The 23,751-nt window shown below is 44.1% G+C and overlaps 1 protein-coding gene across 7 annotated transcripts in view; it reads left to right on the forward strand.

Moving 5' to 3' along the window:
- Positions 1-23,751, forward strand: part of LOC107223939 (CUGBP Elav-like family member 4) — a 530,321-nt gene that overhangs the window by 48,906 nt on the left and 457,664 nt on the right. The window contains exon 1 of one of the 7 annotated variants that reach the window (XM_046733416.1): positions 3,967-4,572. The exons of the other annotated variants lie outside the window; for them this stretch is intronic. Within the exon in view, the coding sequence (XP_046589372.1) occupies positions 4,519-4,572 (54 nt within the window). The 5' untranslated portion in view covers positions 3,967-4,518. Of the gene's footprint in view, positions 1-3,966; positions 4,573-23,751 lie in introns of those variants that run through there. 7 annotated transcript variants of the gene reach the window in all.

Consider the following 23,751-nt stretch of genomic DNA (forward strand, 5'->3'; position numbering starts at 1 on the left):
AACATCGCCGACCAACACAGGAACGAAACCTCCGGGCGGAGGCTTGGCAGACGCGGCAAGGTAAATAAACAGGAATTAAATATGGAAAGCTCTATACGCGAAGTAACGGCTTAAGCCGCGGTCGAAACTTCCGAAATTTCGAACCGGACCTCGCGGCCTGCACGGAATCGTTGTAGAATCGAATTGCCTCAATGGCGGAACTGAGCTACGCGAAAGAAATTCGCATTTCTAGAGATCGCAGCTGCTCTTTCGAGTAGGTGCTAAAAGTCATCGACCGTGTGACAAAAGTCCGTAAGACAATGAAGCCCGTTTCGCTCTAACAGCGAGCAAGAGGGCGAAGATTCTGATGGCTATTTTCAGATTTTAGGTACACGGAACGACGTGACAGGAGATACGCGATGGGAGATGAACGCGGGGCGGTCATCCCCGAAATTCATCACATCTGAGTAAACTACTTGATCGCGTGATCGCTCGTCGGTTCTTATCGCGATGTCGGATCCACCTAAGATCCACGCTTGTTTGATACAGCATTCGCGTGGTTGATGGTATGCAGCGGCGTCGAAGCTGAAAATTTTTACGAGCCGCACAGAATATTCGGACGGAGCAAGAATTCAAGGGGCAGGCTGACCTGGGTCGGTGAATCGGGGGAACACCGAGTGGCTTAAAGGTTTGGATAAATTACTCAATCGCGTGGGTGTCTCCGTGGGACTAAAAAATCCAGTTGTTCGTGACAAGGGTATCTGTATCTGCCCATCTCCACCGCCCTCTTATTCGTTCACGTGTACCTTTCCCTCCTCCCCATACGATGTTAAGGGAATTTATGGGTGTTATCCAAATTTCAATTGCGGTTTGGGACGCGAAGTTGCCGAGTCGCGTGAATTTGACGATTACAGGAGGAACTGCGTTCAGTTATTAATTAAGGCCGGGCTTCTTAGCCGCCCCACAGCAGCTCGATTCGACGAGGCGCTACGTTCTATTCCAAAGAATATTAACGACGCTGCATAGCCTTAACGGTTCAACGCTAGAACTATAAATAATCCAAGAGAATGCGGCCGTTGCTTCGCAGTCTTTCTGCGTAAGTATAATCAATATCCTTTGTCGCAACAGATACGAGCGGAGCGTTGAGAAGACTCCTTTTTTTTTTTCTTAGCACGATGACACGACGAGAGGTTGGGATGCGGTGATTGTCGCATTTTTTTTATACCCGCTTTTCGCTGACGATGAGCGTACTCATTTTGTATTCGCATTTTATGCCCTTGCTTTGAACTAGGTTCTTCAGACTCTCATTTTTTTTTTTTTTTTCATCTACGTATATTCACAATGTCAAAATACGGTATACACTTGAGACGTCTGTACTTGAGTGGACTGTATAATCGGCCCAAATTTATGCGGCAAAGTAAAGAAATGACTTATTTATAAATTGATGTATATATACAGACAATCTTAGCTCTCTGCTCCAGGCGAAATACATCACAGTGTACATCGCCTACGAGTATCTAGCCTGAATGCTGAATTTACGTAACATACCTATTTGTATACGCTGGAACATCGGTTTTTTTTCTTCTTTTCGCTATATCTCACCAGTAAACGTTCAATGGGATGTTTAATAATTTACTAGAAGTCTAGAAACAGCGTTTAACGGGAGAACAAGATATTCAGGGAAGATCGGTGAAGGGCCAAGTTACCACGAATTTTTCGGTGGTAAATCTTAAAGTGAAAAATCAGATTTTGACGAAACATCAAAGTTTCGAATGCTCGGAAACCTGACGCTCAAAGTTCCGGAAGGGCGTGACTCCGACAACTCAAGGATCCGAAAGTGCGAGAATGAGAAAATTTAGAAATGTGAATCATCGAAATTCTGAATGATCCAAGATTTTCAGTACTGTGAATTTCTATCTTGACGAAATTCATCTCTTTGATCTTTCATTGTTTTGGACTTTCGATACTTTGACGTTCGAAGCCTTGGTCATTCTGATTTTTGCTTTTTCTAATTTCTTACACCCACTCGTTGAGTAAACTAAGCTGTGTGAGCATATTTTAATTTTCGCAATTTTACTCCATAGAAACTTTATTTTTCGGAATTTTACTCTATCGGAACTTTGTTCTATCGTAACTTGAAATCTTGCATTTCGGAACTTTGAGCAGTCGGGTTTCCGAAAATTCGAAACTTTGTTGTTTCGTAAGTTTTATTCCTCTACTTGAAATTTCACTACCAATTAATTCTGCATCAGGCACTTTGGGAACTTTTCAAATTTGGAACTTCAGCCCCACCCTGTCGATGATTACAGTCACCCGATGATGAAATTACCTAATTTACAGACTTGTGCGAGGTTAAAATTTTCGATCTTAGATAATCTGGTTTGGTCGCATATCGTTTTCATATGGTGCAAACTAGGAATTATCACTGGTGAGAGGTGATAAGATTCAATTCTCACTTTCGATGTTCCGGTAAACAGCTGTAAGATACTGATCATAATTTTTTCGTAATAACCGTTTTCCTACCGCCGGGCAAATTCATCCGATCTACAACACATTTCTTTCCCCCTAATTTCCAAGCGGTGCTTTCACCTTCGCAATAAGCGGTACAAAAACTGAGAGAATCAGAATTCGCGGAAACAGTCCGATTGCCAGTATAACAACGTTAAAAACCCCGCGGAGGAGCGGCGGATTGATTTCGCGCAGGAATGGAAAGGTCCGCATATGTTTCATCGGTACCTTCGTGAGGTAGGCAAGGCGCGACGGGGTTGGGGGATCCTTATCGCCTCGCGTCCGGTTGGCATTATACAGACGTGGCTCTGCTTGGATAATAACGTACGCAGTGCGGGGCGAGGGGCGAGGGACGGCGGGCGTCGCGGCGCGGCCAGAGGCGTGCAGGCGGCGACGCCTGAGTGACCGAGCTCGCTCTCCTGTTCTCCGGTTTCCTCCCTCAGCTCCGCAGCTTCGCCGTGCTTTCGCCCGCCGCCGATAGACGTAGTCAGAGGGCTCCGTGTCCGCTCGCACCCCTCGCGACGCCGCGCGTCGCGGCGCCGCACCGATCAGCACCGAACCCCGACGAGTATCTCCGAACAAGCGCCTCCACCCTCGTGCGCGCCTCGTGGACTCGCGGGCGGCAGCTTCCTTCCACCGTTTCCAACGCTTCCAACGCTTTCCACCGCCTCTCCTCCTCCGCCTCCGTCTCTGCTTCCGCCGCCGCCGCCGCGGAGAAAATCCTGCCTTGGCTCCGGGCTGCGTCGCAGTTTCGCGCGGCCCTTTCTGCCCTTACCCGGCGTTGTCCTTTCGTCGTTAAATCACGAGCTTGCGCGCCCCGCGACTCGCATACTCTGCCATCGCATCTCGCCGCATCCTCCGACTGCATATCACTTTCCATCCGCGGCTATCCTGCACAATACAGCCGACCTTTGGCGATAACTCTTCGTGTATGACGCGGATTTGGTATCGAACGGAGTTTTGCGCGGGAAAAATTAACGGCTCACTATTACGTGCCGGGTTTCGTACTTGAGTTGATTTTTTAACACAAAGAAGAATCTGGAACAGTAGTTCTCTTCTTCTGCTCCAACTAATTCGTGACATTTCGGGTAATTGGTGTTGTTTGGAAAGTTGTCGGGCTGCGGCGATTGTACTCTGCTGAAAAGCTCATCACGTGTCGCGTGTGTACAGTGAGGGTGTGTATTTCTCCGTGTTTCTTGTGCTGTGCAAATTAACGGGGGTCAAATTTCTTGGCATGTAGAAACGTCCGTGTACTTGAAAGTGGCTAAAAAAGAGTTTCACGCTCGTCAATGTTTACTCTGTAAATATAGCCCGAAAGGTTATTTTTTACATCCTTCTCTTCTCTTTCCTTTTTTTTTCCACCCAAAGAATGAGTATTACATAAATGAAATCACTCGCTGCTACCGCGGTTGGCGCGTTTCAATATTAAATTGGTGGTGCTATAGGGTGTCACCAGCTGTTGACTGTACGCGATAAAAATATCATCATCAGTGATAGCCGAAGTAGTGAAATGAAAGTGTCGAAACAGTCACCGGTGGTTCGATCGCTTCAGTCAACAATATATCAATCGGTACGCGAGAATTCGGGAGGAAACGCGTGTCTAACAATTTTCAACCTTCCGAGCGCGAAGTGAACTTGCGCAGAAGCGTACAGCTGATAGCTGCGCAATAAAAGCCACGCTCAATTCGAAGCGCAGTGAGAAAGTGTAACGAGGAACGTGCGGCACGTGGCGTCGCGTTAAATTCAGTACACACACGTACCTAGATTATAGAGTCTCGAGCTCTAATTAACGTTAATCAAATGTTCCTAGTCGATCCGTATTCGTGATACATCGTCAAGTCGTTGCACGAAATTTAATTTTGACTCAAGAAAAAGCTGTTACTAATTGTCTTTGACAAGTGGTGCCTTGTGTTTACGAAGTTGCTCCAATTATACCTGCAGTTGTAACAGAGCAGAGTGGAATTTATTCAGTGAATTGTCTATATTGTGATCAAGAAATAATAACATACGCCAGAAGGCGAAGACGTCATCATGGTTGACTTCATTACTTATCCGGAAATCTCGTACCTTTACGGCGATCTTATGGTGAGAGCAGATTACACTTGGTGATTTTACATCTACTATTCTTGGATTTTGTTTTTTTTCTAGAAAACTACAGGTTATATTGAACGTGATTTGATCAGTTATCAGAAATAGTATCGACGCCTGCCAAACTCATCCAGGATAGAACTGAACTATTTTCTATCCATTCGAAAAGAATTTTTAGTTTAATTAAAATTTCACATAATTTAGTTTCACGCGACGCGTGCTTGAATAGAACGCCATCGCCGTTTGTACTCTGTTTTCGATCCGTGTCGGAGATGCTGAATATCGTATCTAAATACAATTTAAAAATAGATGGATTTTTACTCACTTTCTTTGTGAGGGTTGACGTCGATTACTTCACAGCCAGCTGCTACTTCTTCGTTAGATTTAGCCTTGAGATCGAATTGTGCTTGATTAACTTACTTTGATTTTCATAGCATGCTTAGCTCGGAGTATCAAAGTCAAAATTTTCGAAGATCTTGATTGAGAAAATTACGTTTCTCAATCCCCACCGAGGATGCAAAGTTGTCCATTATTACTCCAAATGAAAAAATCGGTCAAGCAACAATTTTAATTAAGTAATTTCGATAGTTTTTAGAATAACTGATATCAGCGTTAATTTATGAAATCGATTCGAAAAAAATATGTAATAAATTATTGCCATAAATCTATCAAAGCTCGCGAAATGCTGGAGTCTGATTTTATACAGTAATCTGACAAACTTATAAGGTTTCAATTTCAAACTTTGCGAATTTCATTAGTAATTGTTTCTAGAAGTGAATTTGATAGCTCGAAGTTTGTATAACGTAGCGTAAGTTTACCTGAGGGTAATTATTATATTTGATCTGTCTTTGAGATGTGGATTTGATTTATCGTTGAACGAGTGATAACAGCTGGAAGGATGTCGCAGTGGTTGATTTACGCGTGATAAATTTTGACTTGAAGTATGGACGAAAAAAGTGCGAAATGGAACGGAAAGGAAGAGCGAAGATGCGGCGAATTGGAACAGAGTCTCTTCAAGTTTTCAATCGCTCCGCTTCTTCCTAATTCCCGCTTCGAAGTGCTCTTGCCTCCGATTCACGAGTTAATACCGCAGCTTGATCGGGTTGGCTTTAGTTATGATTTGCATGACAATCGTCTCGTCGTCCGAAGATTCGGGACGCTCTGCCGTTCTTCGTCCACTCTATACGCGCTTGAGACGAGATTTCTGCGACGCCGAGTAAATTTAAGAAAGCTAATTAAAATCGGTCTAGATTTCCCGACAGACCGCGAGTTCGCCTTTCCCTAGGCGCTGGATCAAAGCGATGCTCACCCAAAGCGCCCCTCGTGTCGTAACTTCCACAAAACTAACCCTCTCAGTATGCCATTATCCCTGCAACCTCGCGCGAACTATCAAAGCTCGGCAGCCGCATGCCGTGATCCCTGCCTTTTGCAGGTATACTGATGCGGAAGAGAAATTTCGTTTTATCAAAAATCATATGGTGAGATTGAACACGGAATTCCTGAGATAAAGATAACTGCAAATTTCATATCAATTTCATTTATTACGGCACTTGTGGCGATGACCGCGCAAACCAATCAGACTTTAGGATAGTGTAGTTTCTTCGTGCTACAACAAAGAAGATGACGCGACGAAAGCTGTACGTATTTTCACGTTATTACCACGCTTTCGAGCACGAATCGTCGATGGCGAAGGGGAAATTGGAGAACCGAGAACCGTACCGTGTTTGCGAGTTTGAGAAAAGCACCGTGAAGGTAGAAAACAGAAATGCTGGAAGAAAATGTAACGGCTGCCAGTCAGAAGAACGGTGAACGGCGAACGGGCTGCGCCCCCAGTGGCTAGTCTAGCAAGAAACTTATTTCCTCTGTGCGAATGGCGGTGGGTTGGGCTGGCAGGCCAGAGCCTTAGTGGGTAGTAAAACGTTTTCGAGAAACAGGGGTGGAGTGAAAAAAGGAGGACATGAATTGCAGGCCAGGTGGTTTCGCCCTCGCAAGATTTAGACAACCTCCGCGGTCCGCAGCCGTTCGGCAGCTGCGGGCGAAGGTAATTTCTCGGTGCAATTCTCGGTGCCCATTGACCCGGAGATTTGTCACTATTTCCGCAAATTGCAGCGTCGTCGATCCGCACGCACGAGCAAAGAATTACACGCACAAATCACGCCCGTGTCTAGAAAGAGATAGGCCGGTCTAAACTTTGCAATTAATTTCCGCGCAATTAGCGGAGAGGTTCTGTGAGCCGAAAATTAATCCTAGGGTCAGAGTTGGCGGGTGTGGCTTTGGACCAGGCAAAGAAGTACATTCGGGCGTCGCGTCGCGTCGGGAGAAACGCGCTATGTACGAAAATCCATCCCTCACGCCTCCATTCTCCGCGTTTTATCTCCCCGTTTCTTTCAACGAATTAACCAGCTGCTCTCACCTTTTTTCCCTTCCTATTCCGAATACATTTTTTACCAACTTTGGCACCGACCCCGCGTTCGCTCTCGCTTCCTTCCTGCCTAATAGATATAGGTATGAGGACAGGGCGATTAAAGCTGAGGGTGAAGCAATGAGCAGCGCCCGAAATGGGGAAAAAATCACATGGAAACATGTTCAGCAGTGTCATTCTGAAGCAGTATAGAGGTTCTTTAAAAGGCACTCGAGTAGAACGAAAGTTCGGCTATTTTCGCTACAACTGTTTTTTCGAAAATCACATATGACAGGGTGAGTAATAAAATGGCACACCTATCTCAAATTTCTGCGCGATGACTCATTGACGTTAGCGCGAAGAACCAGCTAACGTACAAAATATGATATTACTCATACCGTAGACAAAAATTTTCGTTAGTTTTTGAAAGGCGGGAAGGAAAGAGGTGCCCCGTCGAGTCAGTGACCTCAATCGTCTTTCGCGCCAGCCCCAGGCGCGTAAATATTTAGATTAGGAATATACAAAGAGGGCTCGGAAAGAAATAATTTAAATAAACGCCCTCCGCTGCCGCTGTCAAAATTCTCTGCATCTTCGTATTTCAAACTCCGCCAAACCGAGAGAGCGCAGAATCTGCCGCGTGACTGGCACAACCAAGATTACGCATCCACCGTGCCTGAACTTTCGAGTGGTAATAGCCGATGATGGTTTATCATGCTTGCGGTGCTCGGTTGGAAAAACAGTGCAACATATGCGGTTGAAGCGTGGTTGTTGAATTTTCGAGTGTCGGCAGCAGCAACCAGCCAGCTCACTAGTCGAGATAGCCCCTCGCGTATTTTTGGTGGCGCACTTGAGATTGGGAATTTAACCATTACACGCATTCCACCGAGTATTTTTAATCATTCATATACTCGCGGCTTTGAGAGGCTGTTTCGGAAGGAAAAATAAAACGCGGAGGGAACTTGTCGAAGTATCCGTACGCTGCACTATTTCGGGAAATAGAGACCCATGCATTGACGACCGGTTTGTGGATCGATAGATTCGGTTGGTTGGAAAAACATATCCTCATGATTTGTGAAACTTCTGAATAACAGAGTTGTAAACTATTTATCAGGAATCACGACCATCTTGCATACGCATAACCGTTCCCCGTATTTTAAGTAAGAAAGCAAACACGAGGGGAAATCGCGGACTGTGTTACATTTTATACTTTAATATCCTCGATATATTTTCTCCACCCGTATATAGGTCGTAATTTTAATTTCTCGCCAAACCCACGTGTGCGGCTGGACAAATTAACACTCAACACACAGTTTAACGTCGGTCGAGATATTATCGCGAAGCTTTACACCCGAGAAATTCACCACCCGACAACTGTACGGGACTGAACAAAGCTTGTACGATCAAAATAATGTCTCCGGGGGAACGAAAGTACAAATATACCAGGATAACGACGCCCCGATATATTTTCCGATTTTAATGTAGTTGTTGAAATCGAAAGCTCGACTGTGTAAAATCAGAGATACAGCTCCGGTGAGCAGACGAAAGAAATGTAGTTTTTATTCTATTTACTTTCCTGAACGCTCTACTTGACTAAAAATACGAACAGCAAAATTGAATTCGCTGAACTATTCGTTTGTCTTCGGTGGAAAATAAATTTAGTAACGGATTGTTATCGTATTCGATAAAATATTTTCTTCGCTCTGACACCTGTGAACCCAATATTAAAATGCAAATTTCAAAATATCTCAAACGTTCTTCAGAAAATATTCACTGTCCCCTTTTGTTTCATCCTTGCTCTGCTAAACTTGTGCATTTCACTCGAGGAGTCTGTGTTCAGATATTCTGTCATGTCGCCGATGTGAAAAAGATCAGTTATTGGAGCTTGAAACAACGACGACCAGTAAAATGACCGAAATTTAAAATCCGTTCGTTAAAACAAAATTGTCACCAAACCATTTTTCCGAGTCACGGTAAAAAACGTATTTTTCAGTTTCACGGTATAGTGACATTGATATTGCTGTTTTTGAAAGAAACTTACGTCAACGTCAGCTAGAGCTTTTCCTAAATGAGTGATGGGTATTCGTCTAAGGTGTGTCCGTACAAGGCCTCGGCTGTAACAAACACACGGAACACGTGAAGAGAAATATACCCAACGAGTTCGTGGTTCGGACTGGTGTGTGTACCGCGTGACAGTGACAGACAATCCCACTGAAAATCCTTTCTGATCCGAGAGCATCTAGCGCTTCGATTGTTGCCCTTCCCTCCCACCCGAATCCCCGGCACTTTAGCGCCCCTGGCACACCCTCCCGTCCACCACGCCGACCTACTTCAGCTTGACTGGATGGCTGCAGTAACTTTGAGCCTAAATCTCGTGAAATATTAATGTCCACTGGGTCCGAAGGGTGGTGTGGCAAAAATTCAGGCTCAACGATGCACGTGTGTTGAGCCCGGGGCCGCGGGCTCGCCGGGTCTTCTTCGCGGTTTTACCCGGCCGAGGTTCAGGGCGCCTATAGAACTACGTGCATGCGGGTATTTTTAACCCACGTTACGTTACAACAGAAGGTGTATTGTATCGCGACGCCCTTTGCAAAAGCGAGCTGTCGGCGCGCTCAGAACCCGTATATGCGGTACGTTAACTGGAGCAGAAGCACAAAGCTTGTTTCGGGTTGATCCAGAAGGGGTGGGGGGACCCTGGGGCCCATGGGCCCTGTTCGGGGCGAGGAGATGGGATTACGGAAACTATCGCGCTTTCCCTCGTCGCTAGTTTCGGCTGCTTTGGGAGGGCGCGGGTTGCGGTCTCCTTGTTGATTAAGCCCGCAATTTGCCTTCTTGACAACTGCACACCTTGCCCTGGTGGTACTTTCTTGGATGATACTCTGCGGGGATGAATTTGAACCCGGCCGTTCGGAGTTAACAGTCGGGTCGGAGTAGCTCGTACCAAGGTATATCCTGTAATGGCTGGAGTGCAGAAAACAAAAATGGGACCCGTCCAAAGTTGCTGCAGGCGCTGCAGGTGAAATTATATAATTCTAAGCTGAGAGGCTTGAGCCGCGCGTGATTGCGAGGTTGAAATTATTTGATGCAGTAGTGTTATAACTTGATAAATTTGCAAAATGGAAAACTAGGGCAGAAACTTGAAAGTTTACGCTCGGCAAAGCCTCGCCGAGATAGTGGCAGCGGCATAATTTTAACAGAGGGGCTCTGATGAGCCAAGCTGGCCAACTCCGCTGCAGCACGAGCCTCGGCTGGAGCACGAGACACACCCTCAAAGACACTCTTGCTAATTTAACGATCCTCCGGCACTTTCCGCTCCCAGACTCGCGCTGATTCTCTTCGGTCTACGTTCGCAAGTGGATAATATCCCCAGAAGACGTACCACTCTTTTTTACAGACTCCGAGGGCAGGCAGCCTAGCTATGACAAAAACAACCCGTCTCGACTCTGGGGAGTGACGAATCCGCCCCCGTTTTGATGACGAAGATACTTTCGTGCAGTCCGGCCAGAGGGGACAATTTCTTCTCATTACACTCTGCGCCCCAGACGTGATCCGCAATTTATCATTGACGCATGCTTTCGCGATAATTACTATAAAATCAGCAGTCTTGTTTACCGCAAACACGCGGTCAGTCTCTGTTTAAATCCGGTAAAGTGATGCTGAAACGGTAGACAAATCTTTCACTTACAATCTCCTGAGACTACCTTGAGATCGGACTTTTAACTTGTAGCATACATATAAGCCAACGTAGTATGACTCGTATTAGGTATACGCCGAATGTTTGAGGGTGAACGGGAGGTAATTCTATGAAAAAAATACTTACCGCACGATCACCTTCGTAGACCGACATTCATCTGAACGAATGTCAGGTGAAATAAGGACGTCGACCGCAGTTCGAGCTTTACCGTTGAATTTGGGCAGCTCTGCGTGAGTTATAAAACTTTAGAGCTGTTCACCTTACCGACGTCAGCTTACTTATACGACTTTCAGGGTGCCTATAGAACTGTGCAAAGATCCGCGTATACTTCATAGCTATACCCGCCGGCGTCAAACTCGTTGCACGCACCGTATACCTATGCGGAGCTCGTTCCAACGTCGGTTTAATTTAGGACGCCATTCGTTTTGGGTTCGTACGTGGGGATTACAGGAACGGTGATGAGTTTCTCGAGGGTCACCGGCCAGCGGAAGAGTTGGAACTGGAAGCCTTTAGTGGGATGAAGTTAGCGGACGTCGAGAATTCGGACCGGAGCTGGGTCAGCGTCACCGGAGTGTATAATTGCCTTGATTGCCCGAGTCTAATCTGGTCCTCGTGTTCCCGTCGTACCGTTCCAGCGTGCGCCACGTACGCTTACCCCATCCGCCGAAGAGGACGACCCTCGGCCGAACGAACGAATCTACGGGCGAAGTAGCGAAGACCCGCGAAGAGCGAAGAAAGAAGGGAAGAACCGGCCCGCCCATCGACACGGGGAGCTGCCTTTTGCTTCTCTTAACTAGGCTAATGCGGGACCCCGTATAACGAGACCATTCCCACTTTCCTTCCTCAAAGTCTTCAAACTCTTCATCAAGGAAGTACTTTCACTTAAGCGAGGCATTCTCCGGGATTATGGAATATCTTAACACCTCTATAGTATACCAACATTTACGGTCTAAGGCAAGTAAATTTTCACGAAAATTTTGCACAATGAATTGTCGTGCCTAGTTAATGGAACTCATTCAAACTCTTGAAATTCTCATGAATGTGCGTGCAAATTAATTGATCTTTTATAGTATGTATAAAAGTTGTCAGTTACGAAATGCAACTTTCCATGGTGTCGGTATGATTTTCTAAATCGAGAAATCATTTTCTAAACATATTACATTCGCAATTATGCGATTACAGATATTCGTCATAAAAGAAAATTTCCCTTTAGTTTGAGAATGACGTTATTCGTGTGAACATCATTTCATGTTCATGATTCATTATACATACAATCTTGTGCAGATGATTCTCACGCGTTATTCCGTAAATTTTTTACGCGATGGCACAACATTTCACGCGGCACGTTCAGAATATTCTCGAGCCCGTAAAACATTCTGCTTTTTGCTTTTTACGAGGGAACGTATAAGAGATGGCCTGTAAAAAAGCAACGTGCTTTTTGACAAGCTGTATACTACCTGACCGCACAAAAGAAAAACAAAGTTCTATTTTCAAACCACCAGGGACTTCTAATGGAAATTGCAGTTTCGCGGATAAAATGACGTGCAATCGTCTAACTACGATTAGTAGTTCTCTGAAATCAACTGCATTCGCAAGTCGTTAAATGCACAAAGTTTCAGTTCTATGTGTGCAATGTTTATATTCAAAAAACGGCTGTTTCAATTTTTCTCACGGAATATCAATCATCCATTTTCGTTTATTGAAAGTTCAATGAACAGTGGTGACGGTAGATTTTTTTTTTTTGTGAATTGGTTGTTCGAGGTGTAGTTGCGGATTTGTGCTAACGCGAGCGAATTCTATGTCTCAAGAAGAAGCTGTGGTTTCATCATCGCGCCCCATCGACGATAAATGGTTGCAATAAAAGCACGAGCTGTGCGGATAACAGGGGTTAGTAGTCGGCAGTATAACCTGCGGCTGATATAAATGCTTAGTTGTTACGTTGACGGTAGTATGGATTTTGTAGAGGGGGGGATGCGGGATAACTGACTCAGGCCAAATTACGTGACGTTGGATGTTCGGAGCGTCATGCGTCAGTGTAACGACGTGTTTCCGGACAGATTGGTATAATGCAGGACACATCGAGAAACGAGAACACCGGCACAATGGAAAACATATCACGAAAACCGGTAATCCAAAAATATGGTCTTGCGTAAAAACAATTTTACTGGCAAAATTCCCCTGGCTAAAATTAAATACTGAATCCCAGAAAAATTTGCTGGCAGCTTTTTACCTCAATAGAAGGACAAAGTACCTACGAATAATTGAATTTTAATTGCACGGAGGGAAGCATCAGGAGAAGAGAAAATGAAAGTTAAAGAGACAGAGAACGGAAGAACTGGACTTGCGTGGAAAACAACGGGGGACGATTAGACTTGCAAAACGTGGATCTTGTTTTTGACTTTCAGATTGAATTATTTTTCGATTTTCTGTACAATTAACACTCTGAAAGCTGCAACAAGCTCAAGTCGTTATCTTTGACGTTCATCCACTGGTGGAAGAATCGAATAATCCCCGTACCTTATAACTCCTACTGACGGCTTGAGTTTTCGTTTGAACCAAGCGCCGAGGCTTGAGCGCAGACGTTTCTTTTTTCATTCGCGCAGATTCTTGCTTTCATTTATTCTCTCACAATCGGCTCCGTAACGTTCCAACAACCAAGCCTGGCCTTTGTGTGACCGGAGTCGTCAACAGCGCAGCAATTAATTACATTGAAATCGGAAAATAAATTAAAGACTTAATTGGCCCTCGTGAAGCAGAGTATGGATATTCAAATTGAGGTGTACTACACAAGTATACACTTGGAAGGAGAAATTTTGAAAGAAGAACAAATGCATATCAGGCGTTCCGCTACGTTACAGCGATGGCCGGTTAATCGCGTCATGTGTGCCTGATGGTAGTGACCGATCCATACACGTATGCGCACGTCAAAATATACCGAAGATTAATGCGAGTCATTTAGCATTTGAAACGCACAAAAAGTTTCGGCCAAATGACGACGCGCGACGAGGGCTCAGCAGCGCCGTGAGGTGGCGGCTCATCAATTACATTGTAGTTAGAGCACGAAGGCTACATCGACCTGCACACCTAGTCAAGTATATAGCTACGGATCTGAGGAAAATTAATTTCAATCGCCACTAACGAATCCGCCCCTCACTCCACACCCCCGGTCGTCCCCGATCTTCGTCCCGACGGTCGACGGCTTCAAGAGGCGAATCTCGAGTTTGCCAGGCAGATGTCTATCACCTCGCGAAGAATAATTTTCCTTTCTCTATCCCTGATACCATCCAGGTGAAATCTAATTACCGTCCAAACTCCACAAGTGCATTTGTTTCTATCCTAGGTTCCGCATCCGGAATAATTATAGTTTTTCGGGGCGGATTAGTCTCGAGACGACGAGCGCTTCGTTTGTTATGGCGATTCTTCTTCAACCGGATTAGCAGCCCTCCCAGCTTGAACCGGGTGAAAATGAATTCACTCTTGCAAGTGGATAAGAATATTAACACCGTTTCATGTCTCGTTAATTTCAATTAAAACTATTCAATGCAATTCTCGATCTTCGTATGAAGGAGGAAATTAGATTTGCCGTATAAACGCAAAATTATAACCATATCTGCCTATCAATTTAACATTCGTCATTGACTCAATTGGACATTCATAATCTGTTCGACTCGTAGTTGTATGCAAATCCAGCATGCTCATTTCAGAGAGTACCGATCTTCGGCGGAACGTCAGATACTTGCACTCCACGTGTCATGGCTAACTGCATCACATTAGAAAATTAAGCTGGTCCAGGAGCAATATGTGGGTGGCCAATGGCCGTGGATCTTTGGCCAAAGTTAAGGTTCCTGATTGCCCTGAAGACAAGATCTTGGAAAACCGTTCAACGATTTTTAGGCATCGGCGACGGAAGTCTTGGAAAATATAGTCTGAGCTAATCATCGGCACGTGGAGGGGGTTCAACGTTTATCGCGAACGAGCCACGCCTGTCACCATCAACGCCTCGACGATTAAGCATGCCGTAGCTATACGCGGTTTCTTAGATCAATAACGGTGTCTCGGCTATTCTCGTTATCTCAGAGCGCGTTAGAGCCCGGCAGCTTACTGCACTGAGTAAAAACAGGGAACGTCTCGTTGGCCTTTGCACCCGGCGTGCAGCGTGGTCGAAATGGAAACGTAGCACCGTACAGGCCGAACGAACGAAGCGCAGGAGTGCGAGGGTGGCAAATAGAAACGCGGTAGAGCATGGAGCGCGGAACGTAGAATACCGAGGGGAAGGAAACAGAGGGAAATAGAGGGGGAGACAGAGAGAGAGGGAGAGGAATGGCGCGGGCGAGGTGAGCGGCGCAGAGAGAGGCATAATGTTCGCGGTACACCGCGCCACTTCCGAATTACTCCGGCAGAATCTCATCCTCTCTTCCTCTTTCCCCCGCATCCCACTATCCCTTCCGTATTTGCAGCCTCCATTGGCGAAGACGGACAGAAATTAATTGTCTACTTGCTCCTCGTGCAGCAAACAACTACAATGAACTGCGATCGTTTCTCTTCTCCGTACAGTTGCATGTTGTCTTCTCCTCGAAGAGATCTCTTCTGTACCGATAATTAACTTGACAGATAAGCCATTCCGTGACGCGGTTCCGCTTCCGGATCTTTTTCTTTCTTATAACTACTGTTAAAAATTATTTCGCCAGTAAAACATCTCACGCAAAATAAAAAGGATCGTCGGTCAAATGACTGGTGTTTATTTTAAAACGTCGCCAACTGTGCAGGCACCGTGAGTAGGAAACTGTTCGACTGATTCCGGAAGAGTGCGTTGCACCGACACATCGTAGGGTTGTTTGTACATACATGCCTATTTACTGTAGCGAGGAGGAAGCCAGACGCCGTGAATCGTTAACACCGGATAACATGGGACTGCAAGTCTTTATGGTTCGTTGTTACTCACTGGCACTTTTGAAAGGAGAAAATAGCTAATATGTTCAAGTTATTACTTGCCTGCGTTTCTGTCGGACCTGCAGCTTACATATGTATATTCTCCACTTATAGCCACAATGTTGTAACAGGATTTGAAGAAAATGTTCTTTTTTCCAAGATTGAACTGGTCGAGTATTTTTTATTCTATATTCGTACAAGCAGAACTTTGATATTGCTAATCAAAGCTAATCGCTAATTGCAACACACTGTAAAAAAACGGAAAAAAAATTAACATCGGTATCAGAGTTAGTGGATAAATTTTTGGAGAATGAGTAATTTTATCAACGATTGTTTTAGTGTCAAAGAATTTCACTTGAATACGAACCAATCCAATTTCCGTCTTGCGGATAAATTTTCTACTCGCTATTCATATTCGGGACGCAATTGTTTTTCTTCAAACTGTATTTAGAGGCCTTGGCGTCTAGACTACCACAGTCTGAATACCAGAATAGCGAAGTGCAGCAGCCAAAGCCAAATATCACGAACGGTAACACCGCCGTTTCCATCTGCCGCACCTTGTTCTCCGGCGTGGTAAGAGATATCCTGGATGCATCGTAACGCTGTGGGTAGCAAGTCTAATGGTACCCGCAAAAAGTACGTGTGGCATTGCGACGCTCGGCGTCCTTCGGAGTGGCGAGCTTGCGGGGGGCGCACGTTTCCGGTCTTGCGGCGTCTACTTCCGCCGACGCGAGCGTGTTTCTGGCGCACGTGTGTACCCGGTACTCTGGGTTTCGAGGAACCGCTGTTATCCTCGTCATCGGTTTTTGTTCACGGATGGAGTTGTGACTAGATAGGGCTATGAATAAAGCATCCTAATTTTTACAATGGCATTAAAGTTTGGCAGACGAAGGGAAACGATCATCGTGAATGTGGATGAACGTGGAGGGAGATACGAGAAAAATTTATCGTACTCACGTCGCCTACGATGCGACGGTTATAAAACATCGGTGTAACGTATAACCGTTAATATCATAAATAAATTTTATCTTCCACGATAAAATGACAAATTGAGTTCGTTTTTTTTCTGTTTGTTTTCTTTTTTTTTTTTTTGTAGCTCATCTCTATATACACGTAGTATCGCGATAGCGTAGCGGACCGGCTTGACGATAGGCTTGGGAACAAACTCCCTCGATGTATTAAACATGCCTCTCTTCTCCTCCATTCCCCATTTCATTCCCTTACTCCCCCCTTCCCCCGGTATGGTTGGTCGGTAGCCCAGGCAGCGTCGTCCTTGTGCCGGAGAACTCCTTCAACTTTACTAATGGGGAATATGGAAATTCACCTCTTTCGAAAGGATTTCCTCTTCTACGTAATTATTTAATTAATGGAGATGACGGATTCATATTTGCAAACTACAATGACGTGGAAATGCACAAGCTGTCGCTATTTGTTACACGTCCAAGTAGATTTTTCATTCCGAACTCTCCATTGGTCTACAAATTTAACGCAATGCTCCATTGAAGTAACGTACCATCATACTTTCGCTCGCATAACGAGACTCCTAACGCTTAAACATTTCAATAACTTGTTCAAGCTTGGCGACACCTTGAAGACAGCCGGTCATTTTCCTGCAGTCAATTCTGAATCGTGGAAAAATCTAACTCATTCCAGAACACATGGTGCTGCATCTAGAAAGTTGGTATGTTCTTCTACGGAGGAGGAAAAAACTCGCCGACCTGATCAAGTGGCGTCTACAGTAAATACGTGAAGAACAGCTGTGTTAATTCAGCCAGGATCTTAAAGTTACGAAAGTGTTTAAAACCAGTCGTAACTCAGCTGTCTTGGAATTCAGAGTGCACCAAAATTTGATACTCATTGTCAATATAAGGCTATCATTCGGGTAGAACCATCAGTAATGGAATGAAATCCAGAGAGACGATGTTACGTTAATTCAGTGTTTCGCTGGTCGTAACATAAACTCGACAAAGGTAGAACACACAACGTCGTACCGAATCGAGGTGTCTGCCACTCTCTGGTTTTGGCTCGGTTCTATCCTCCTGTATAATAAAGCCCTCGGAGCACAGCGCGACGTCCTTTTTACTCTCCGTTTCTGTCGGTACAGTATTGTGCCCATGAATCATTGGCGAAGAGGTGAAGGAATCACGTTTTATCCATACGAATGACTGTGATCCAGAATCTGGGACGGGGTGAGTGGTGAAAAGGTTCATTCGACATGGAGTTGTGTTGTTTTTACGTAATTAAATCCGAGGGCCGGACGGATGTCGAGAGTCTGATAAATGAACGGGGACGGCAGTCCTGTGATTGAGAGAGAGCATCGGAGCCCGGGACATATCCGAATATTGAAGCCTGCACCCTCGCTTCTGTCATTCCTCTCCGTCCAACCACGTTGTCAGCCTACGGCTCAACATTTCTGGTAGCGTAAACCCCGATTCCTGCAGCCCCCTGACACCTCGACTGTTTATTTGAACTTCGTTGCTGGAAGCCAACGTGTTTTACGGAGCTAAAAAGTTTGGATAAATTCCTGCGGCCTTCTACCTGCTCGCTCAAAAACTCGGATGATATCAGGAACTTAGAGCCAGACCGCTATAACGCGGCTATCAGATCTGGTGGATTTGTTAGATTGCAGTGGATTCGGTGCAGGGTATCGAATAGTACGGTTGCATTCGAAGCCCAGGGACGCACGGTGTAGACACGTGTTTAACAGATCCTTTGGGATTAAAGGACGACCGAGCGAGAGAATCGATGTTGAAATAGGTGAATCCTGATACAGGCATGAGGCGCTCGGGACCTATTGGCAAAGATGAAAGGTTACGCAGGGGCTTGTATACCGAAATTAGTATTGCCGATTGCATCGGAATTGACGAAAAAATTAATGAACCTACAGTTTTGTTCACATCCTCAGCAACGTCGAGTACCGAAACTGGTACTGAAACTACTCGTCGATACACGCTCGCTATATCTTATACCAACTGTAGATTATTTACTCAAAGCTTATGTCATCTACCGTCGACAGCCTCTATTTAATTAGTAGTCAGTTTTCTCCGGTGATTAATTGGATTCCCTTCGGTTCATTCCCACTCCTGGTTCTAACACAAACCAACGTGGGACTAGGTATTATGACGTGCCAATGTTGAAGGCACTGCATGTCTCACAGTGTGCGGAGTGGTCCCTATAATTATTTATTGTTGTTATCTTCACATACTGGCGACAGAGTTGACTGTCGTAAAATATTAATTTACAGTCCGATAAATATACCCTGTAATGCAGTGTATGTTTAAAATCTCGAGAGTTGATTAATTTCATTGAAACTTGTCACGTGATGGCTGCATGTACTCGGTTTGCTACCGCGGTCTAAAAACAGGGAAACCTTAGTTGTTTCTTTTTATGCTTTGTACACCGTACTTAGACCCACTTACAGTCTGCTGATTAGCAATAATTATTCACTCAATTTACCTGGATTATAATGTTACACAGTGTCGTAATTTTCTTATCAAAATTGTATCGAGCATCTAGAACGTATCGCTGTACGGCGTTTGTATCAACATTTTCCTTTTCTCCTTGATTAATTGATTTCGGGCAGAGTTATAGGTATTAACCGTGTACAAAGGATAGCATGTGCATATATGCATGGGCACATCGAGTAGCATAGCAAGAAGCAATATATTCTCGGCAAGGCGAAGATTTTGCAATCTGGCAGGGAGTAATCTTTGCAGTTGTGTATGGTGAAAGCAATAATAACAGTACAACTCTCGCCACATGACCATACATCATCAGTTTCTCACCCCTCGAGTAGAGCGCAAATCTCTCATTCCTATCGAATCAGCTGCTCCGCTTTGTATTTAGCGCCGATATTTGGTTTGACGAAACGAAATCGCCTTGCCTCGCTTCGACTCGACTCGAGTCAACTCAACTCGCCTCGCCTCGCCTCGTCAGGGTGACGGTGGAGCTTCGTGTTTGAACTATAGTAATTTGAGGCAAGCTAATGAAAGTGCTGCGCAAACAGCGTCGCGACGGCCGACGTCAAAGCCAAAACCCCCGCCCACTTGCGCTACGTTACGGACCGAACCCGAGACCGTCGCCGTCGACCGAAACTCTTTTGCGGTATTGGATATTTAGGATCGACTCACTAAACAGATATAGGTTACCGTGCCTTTCTATCGTCGAGATTCAGTAACCAGTTTCATTTTCATCAGCATTCAATTTCGTCTTATCTTATTGCGTTGCCTTTGCAAATCACGAATAGAATTCACCTCTCAACTCTCGGAAACGCATTTTGTCTTTTAATTTATTACTTGAAATATTCGAAAATATTTAAATTGCCAGTGATTGAGAGAGTTTTCTTAGGGATAAGTATTATTTAAATAATAAAATAAAATTTTGAAAAATTCAGATGAGACTGCCTACTAACTTTGATTGTTGATGATTTTTTGCTGATTGCTTTTATGTGATTTGAATACTTGTAGAGGCTTGATAAAGGAATGAGAAATCTTGGGTGTGAAAATTTTATAATTCTTCCAAGTTATTAACGTTGACGTAAAGAGAAACGTTGAGAGAAAAATTGCTATTCAGCAGCTTTGAAGTAACTGAAGTTGAATTTACAAAATCTGAGTTCGTCAATGTTGTACCACAGTTTACTGAGTTTCAGGTAATTCTGAAGTTGCAAATTAACGAATGTTTCTGAAAATTCATTATTATAATAACGTAATAAACTTCAGTATGATTTCACGATCAAAGGTTATAAATTATGTATATGAATTGCCAAGAATAAAATCGTACCTACCAATGTAGAAAATAAAAAATTACCGTTTATCAAACTTCATTTCTGAAAATTGGAATAATTCGTTGAAAAATGTCTATGATTGGAATGTTTCCTTGAGCCTGTTCAGTTCGAGTTATCATGCTGTGTCTTGATACCATTTATTAGTTATCGCTGATATAAGACCATTGATAAATTTTTATTCAATCGTATTATAATCCGTCAGATTTATCTTGAACCTTCAAAATTCGCTCGCGTCATGATGAAATGATCCATAGTCCAATTCTCACTGTGTAGAAAGCGCCAAACAGAACCTTTCTCAACGGTGAGGTCAACGTTCGTTTTCAGACCGCACAAGAGTGCTGTGAGCGCAAGAAAATGGTGAATTTATTTTGACGTGCAAGGTACACAACACAACAGGATGCCGTACACCGGGTAAAATTCAGAGAGTTCGATTTATTATCGTATGTATAGTGAGTTAAATTTAGGCTTCTACTGATGCTGGCGGGGCGGCTACGGCGGGTTATTTGTGCCCAGGGCAGGTTCAATCGGAACAATCTAAACTTCAGAAACACCAACATTATCCGCACTCAACTGCTCACATACCCAACGGCAAACCGCTAAACCAACTTAATCAAAACATAGGTACACCGATATACCAATACGCGTCACGATTGCAGGCTATTTCGAGCTTTCACGAGTCAGTTCCCAGTTCCGATCTCGCGTTCTCGGAAAACTGATTTCAATGGCAACGTAACCTCTTCCACTCTCCGTGAAGTTACAGCTGCATCTTCACGGTGCACACATTCTTGGTACTGTTATACTCATTATATTATCAGCACTACAACTATATTATAAGTTTCCGGATGATCCGAGGTTCGAGTATGAGGATCCGGTTGAGTTTTACTTCGGGTCAGTTACCTTCGGGATGTCACGTATTGTTTGGAGTTTCAATTCTTACACTCTAGTCACAGGGACATTACCAAACGAACGTGCAGGCAATTTCTATGATAGCTGAAATAATTCATACTAGGCACTTAATGCTTCGGTGTACATTAATTCTGGACCTTAACGAATTAGTGTCTATGTGATCTCCAGCATCGGTCTTTTGCATCGGAATTGGCGATAATTTATTGCTGTGACTACCTTTTCTTGTCGAAGGGTAAAGAAAGGAATGATCGATACAAAGTCGATAAAATATAATGAAAAATTGTCACGCATTTTGAAAACGAAAAGAATCGTATTTGTATCGATTCAGGATGTATCCTAATTCTTTCGCATCATCTGACAAAAGGAAATATGGTTGTAAGTTGAGCTTTTCGGTCTGACATGTCAAGTCGCATTAACTGTGTCACCATTTCCTGAAGTGCCAAACATGCAATTGGAGCGTAACTTTTTCACATGCGTTTTCTACCTTAAAACACGAAATACATATTTACTCTGATCTGCGTGCCGTATGTGGAATGGAGTTCCGGTATCATACCCGTGTGAATTTTAGGTGGATTTTAAGGTACTCGAGGTGAATCGGTGAATAAATCGAGGAGAAGCTATTTTTCAGACGAGTAAACGTGGTATACGGTAGAGCGACGGTGTCGGTGGTGGTGGTGGAAGAGCCTGAATTTTCCACCCTTCGGCAGTGGCGTTGGTATCTGATGTATGAAGAGCCCGGATAATCCGTGGATAGTGTGCTAATGCAAGTTTTGGCAGGAACGCAAATACTTCTTCATTTTTCCCGAGGCGTATATAGGAGCCGCCTAGCTCCTTCACCGTATACCGACTTATCGCGGGGACGAGAGAATCCGCGAGGCGGGGGCGTTAATCTTAAGAAATATTTTGCCGGATAACTATAATCTAATAAGAGGGCCTTCTCTGCTTTCCTAGCCTTGCTCCGTCGCGTCGCCTTGCTCTTACCATCCTAAGGGTATACACCCTTCCTTACGCCGTGCCTCTTGCGCTAGTTGCTCGAGTTTGCCAAGTGGTAATTTCAGCTAATGTCGGCAGAGTGTTGAGTATTTCTATTAAACATACATCTATATATATATATATATATATATATATATATATATGTATATAAACGAGTAGTACCTATTTATTTTAATCTTGTTTATTTTTTGTATTTATGTTGTATATAAATACTAAATATATATATCTCGGGTGGTGCGGAATTTATACATCGCCCTGGTAGCAGCAGCTAGCGTGCGAGGGCGGACTAAACTCCGGCTAAAAGCTTAGAATAATTACGTTATACGAATATTTGCTGCGAGATTTTAACACCGGTACTTCACTCACTTTTCCTACCCGTGATGCGATGCGATGAGATGAGATGCGATGTTATCCCTGACGCTTTCAAACACTCGAGTCTCGATATAGACTCGGTAAACTTGACTCGTCGACGATGCGCTTCATCGTTCGGTCTTCGTTTATCCATCGTTTTTAATGTCCCGGGTGTCTATGTCGACGGATGAAAGGATGTAGGCCAACGAAAGGCATCTCATATCGCAGCATTATCGAGCAGATAAGCCTGACAGAAGCCTGGCATTCGCCATATGGCCGCATATGCTCGCTTTCACTTCACCTCATCGCCACGGGATTGACCTCGTGTGGTGGAAGACGCTGCTACAGAGTATCGAAAGACTTAGTTAAAGTGGTAGACGGTAGTTAAAATTTCACTTTATTTTCTCATCCTACTTAATACAGCGCTATTGGTGAACACATTTCAGAAAATAATCAACTCTCTTAAGTGGTTCAAAAAAGTACACGTATATTTTTGTCGTTAAACCCCACAACACATTTACTCTGAATAAGTCAAGAACGGCGAATTGTCGAAGAAGTTTTAATTGACCTTGATGTGTTTTCTACGACAAAGTAGTAGAGCACGATCGAAGATTCCTCAGCAAAACGGATAATCGAATCACACAATCTTTTTTTCGTATGGTGACACACCACGTATCATAATTAAAGATGTAATAAGAGTTTGATTTTCTGTCGAGTGCGTGTACAGGTCAATTACGAAAACTAGGTTTGTGATGGCTGAATCTGATAGTTTTTAAAGACACTTTAAACTGCGGTACTATAATATACGCGAGTCAAGTGAAAAACAAAGGCAGCGTTTCACTCCTGAGACTGAGTAAGAGTGCAGCAAGACCACTCACGAACGAGCGATATCTCACAAAGAAGTAGAGATAATTAAAGAACCAGTCGCGTGCGAGAATAACATTTAACTCAAAGATAAGAAAAATTGAAACACCCCCTGAGGAGTAGTAAGTGTATATTCCGGTACTCAAGGCCTTGCACCAAATCTCGGCGTTTTCTTTTTTTCGGGTTCTTTATTTTTGCATTTTCTGTCCTCTTGTCCATCCATCTCTGCCTCCATATACTCACGAAGAGTATTTTGAT

This window comes from Neodiprion lecontei, chromosome 3 (assembly GCF_021901455.1).
Source record: "Neodiprion lecontei isolate iyNeoLeco1 chromosome 3, iyNeoLeco1.1, whole genome shotgun sequence".
Lineage (NCBI taxonomy): Eukaryota > Metazoa > Arthropoda > Insecta > Hymenoptera > Diprionidae > Neodiprion > Neodiprion lecontei.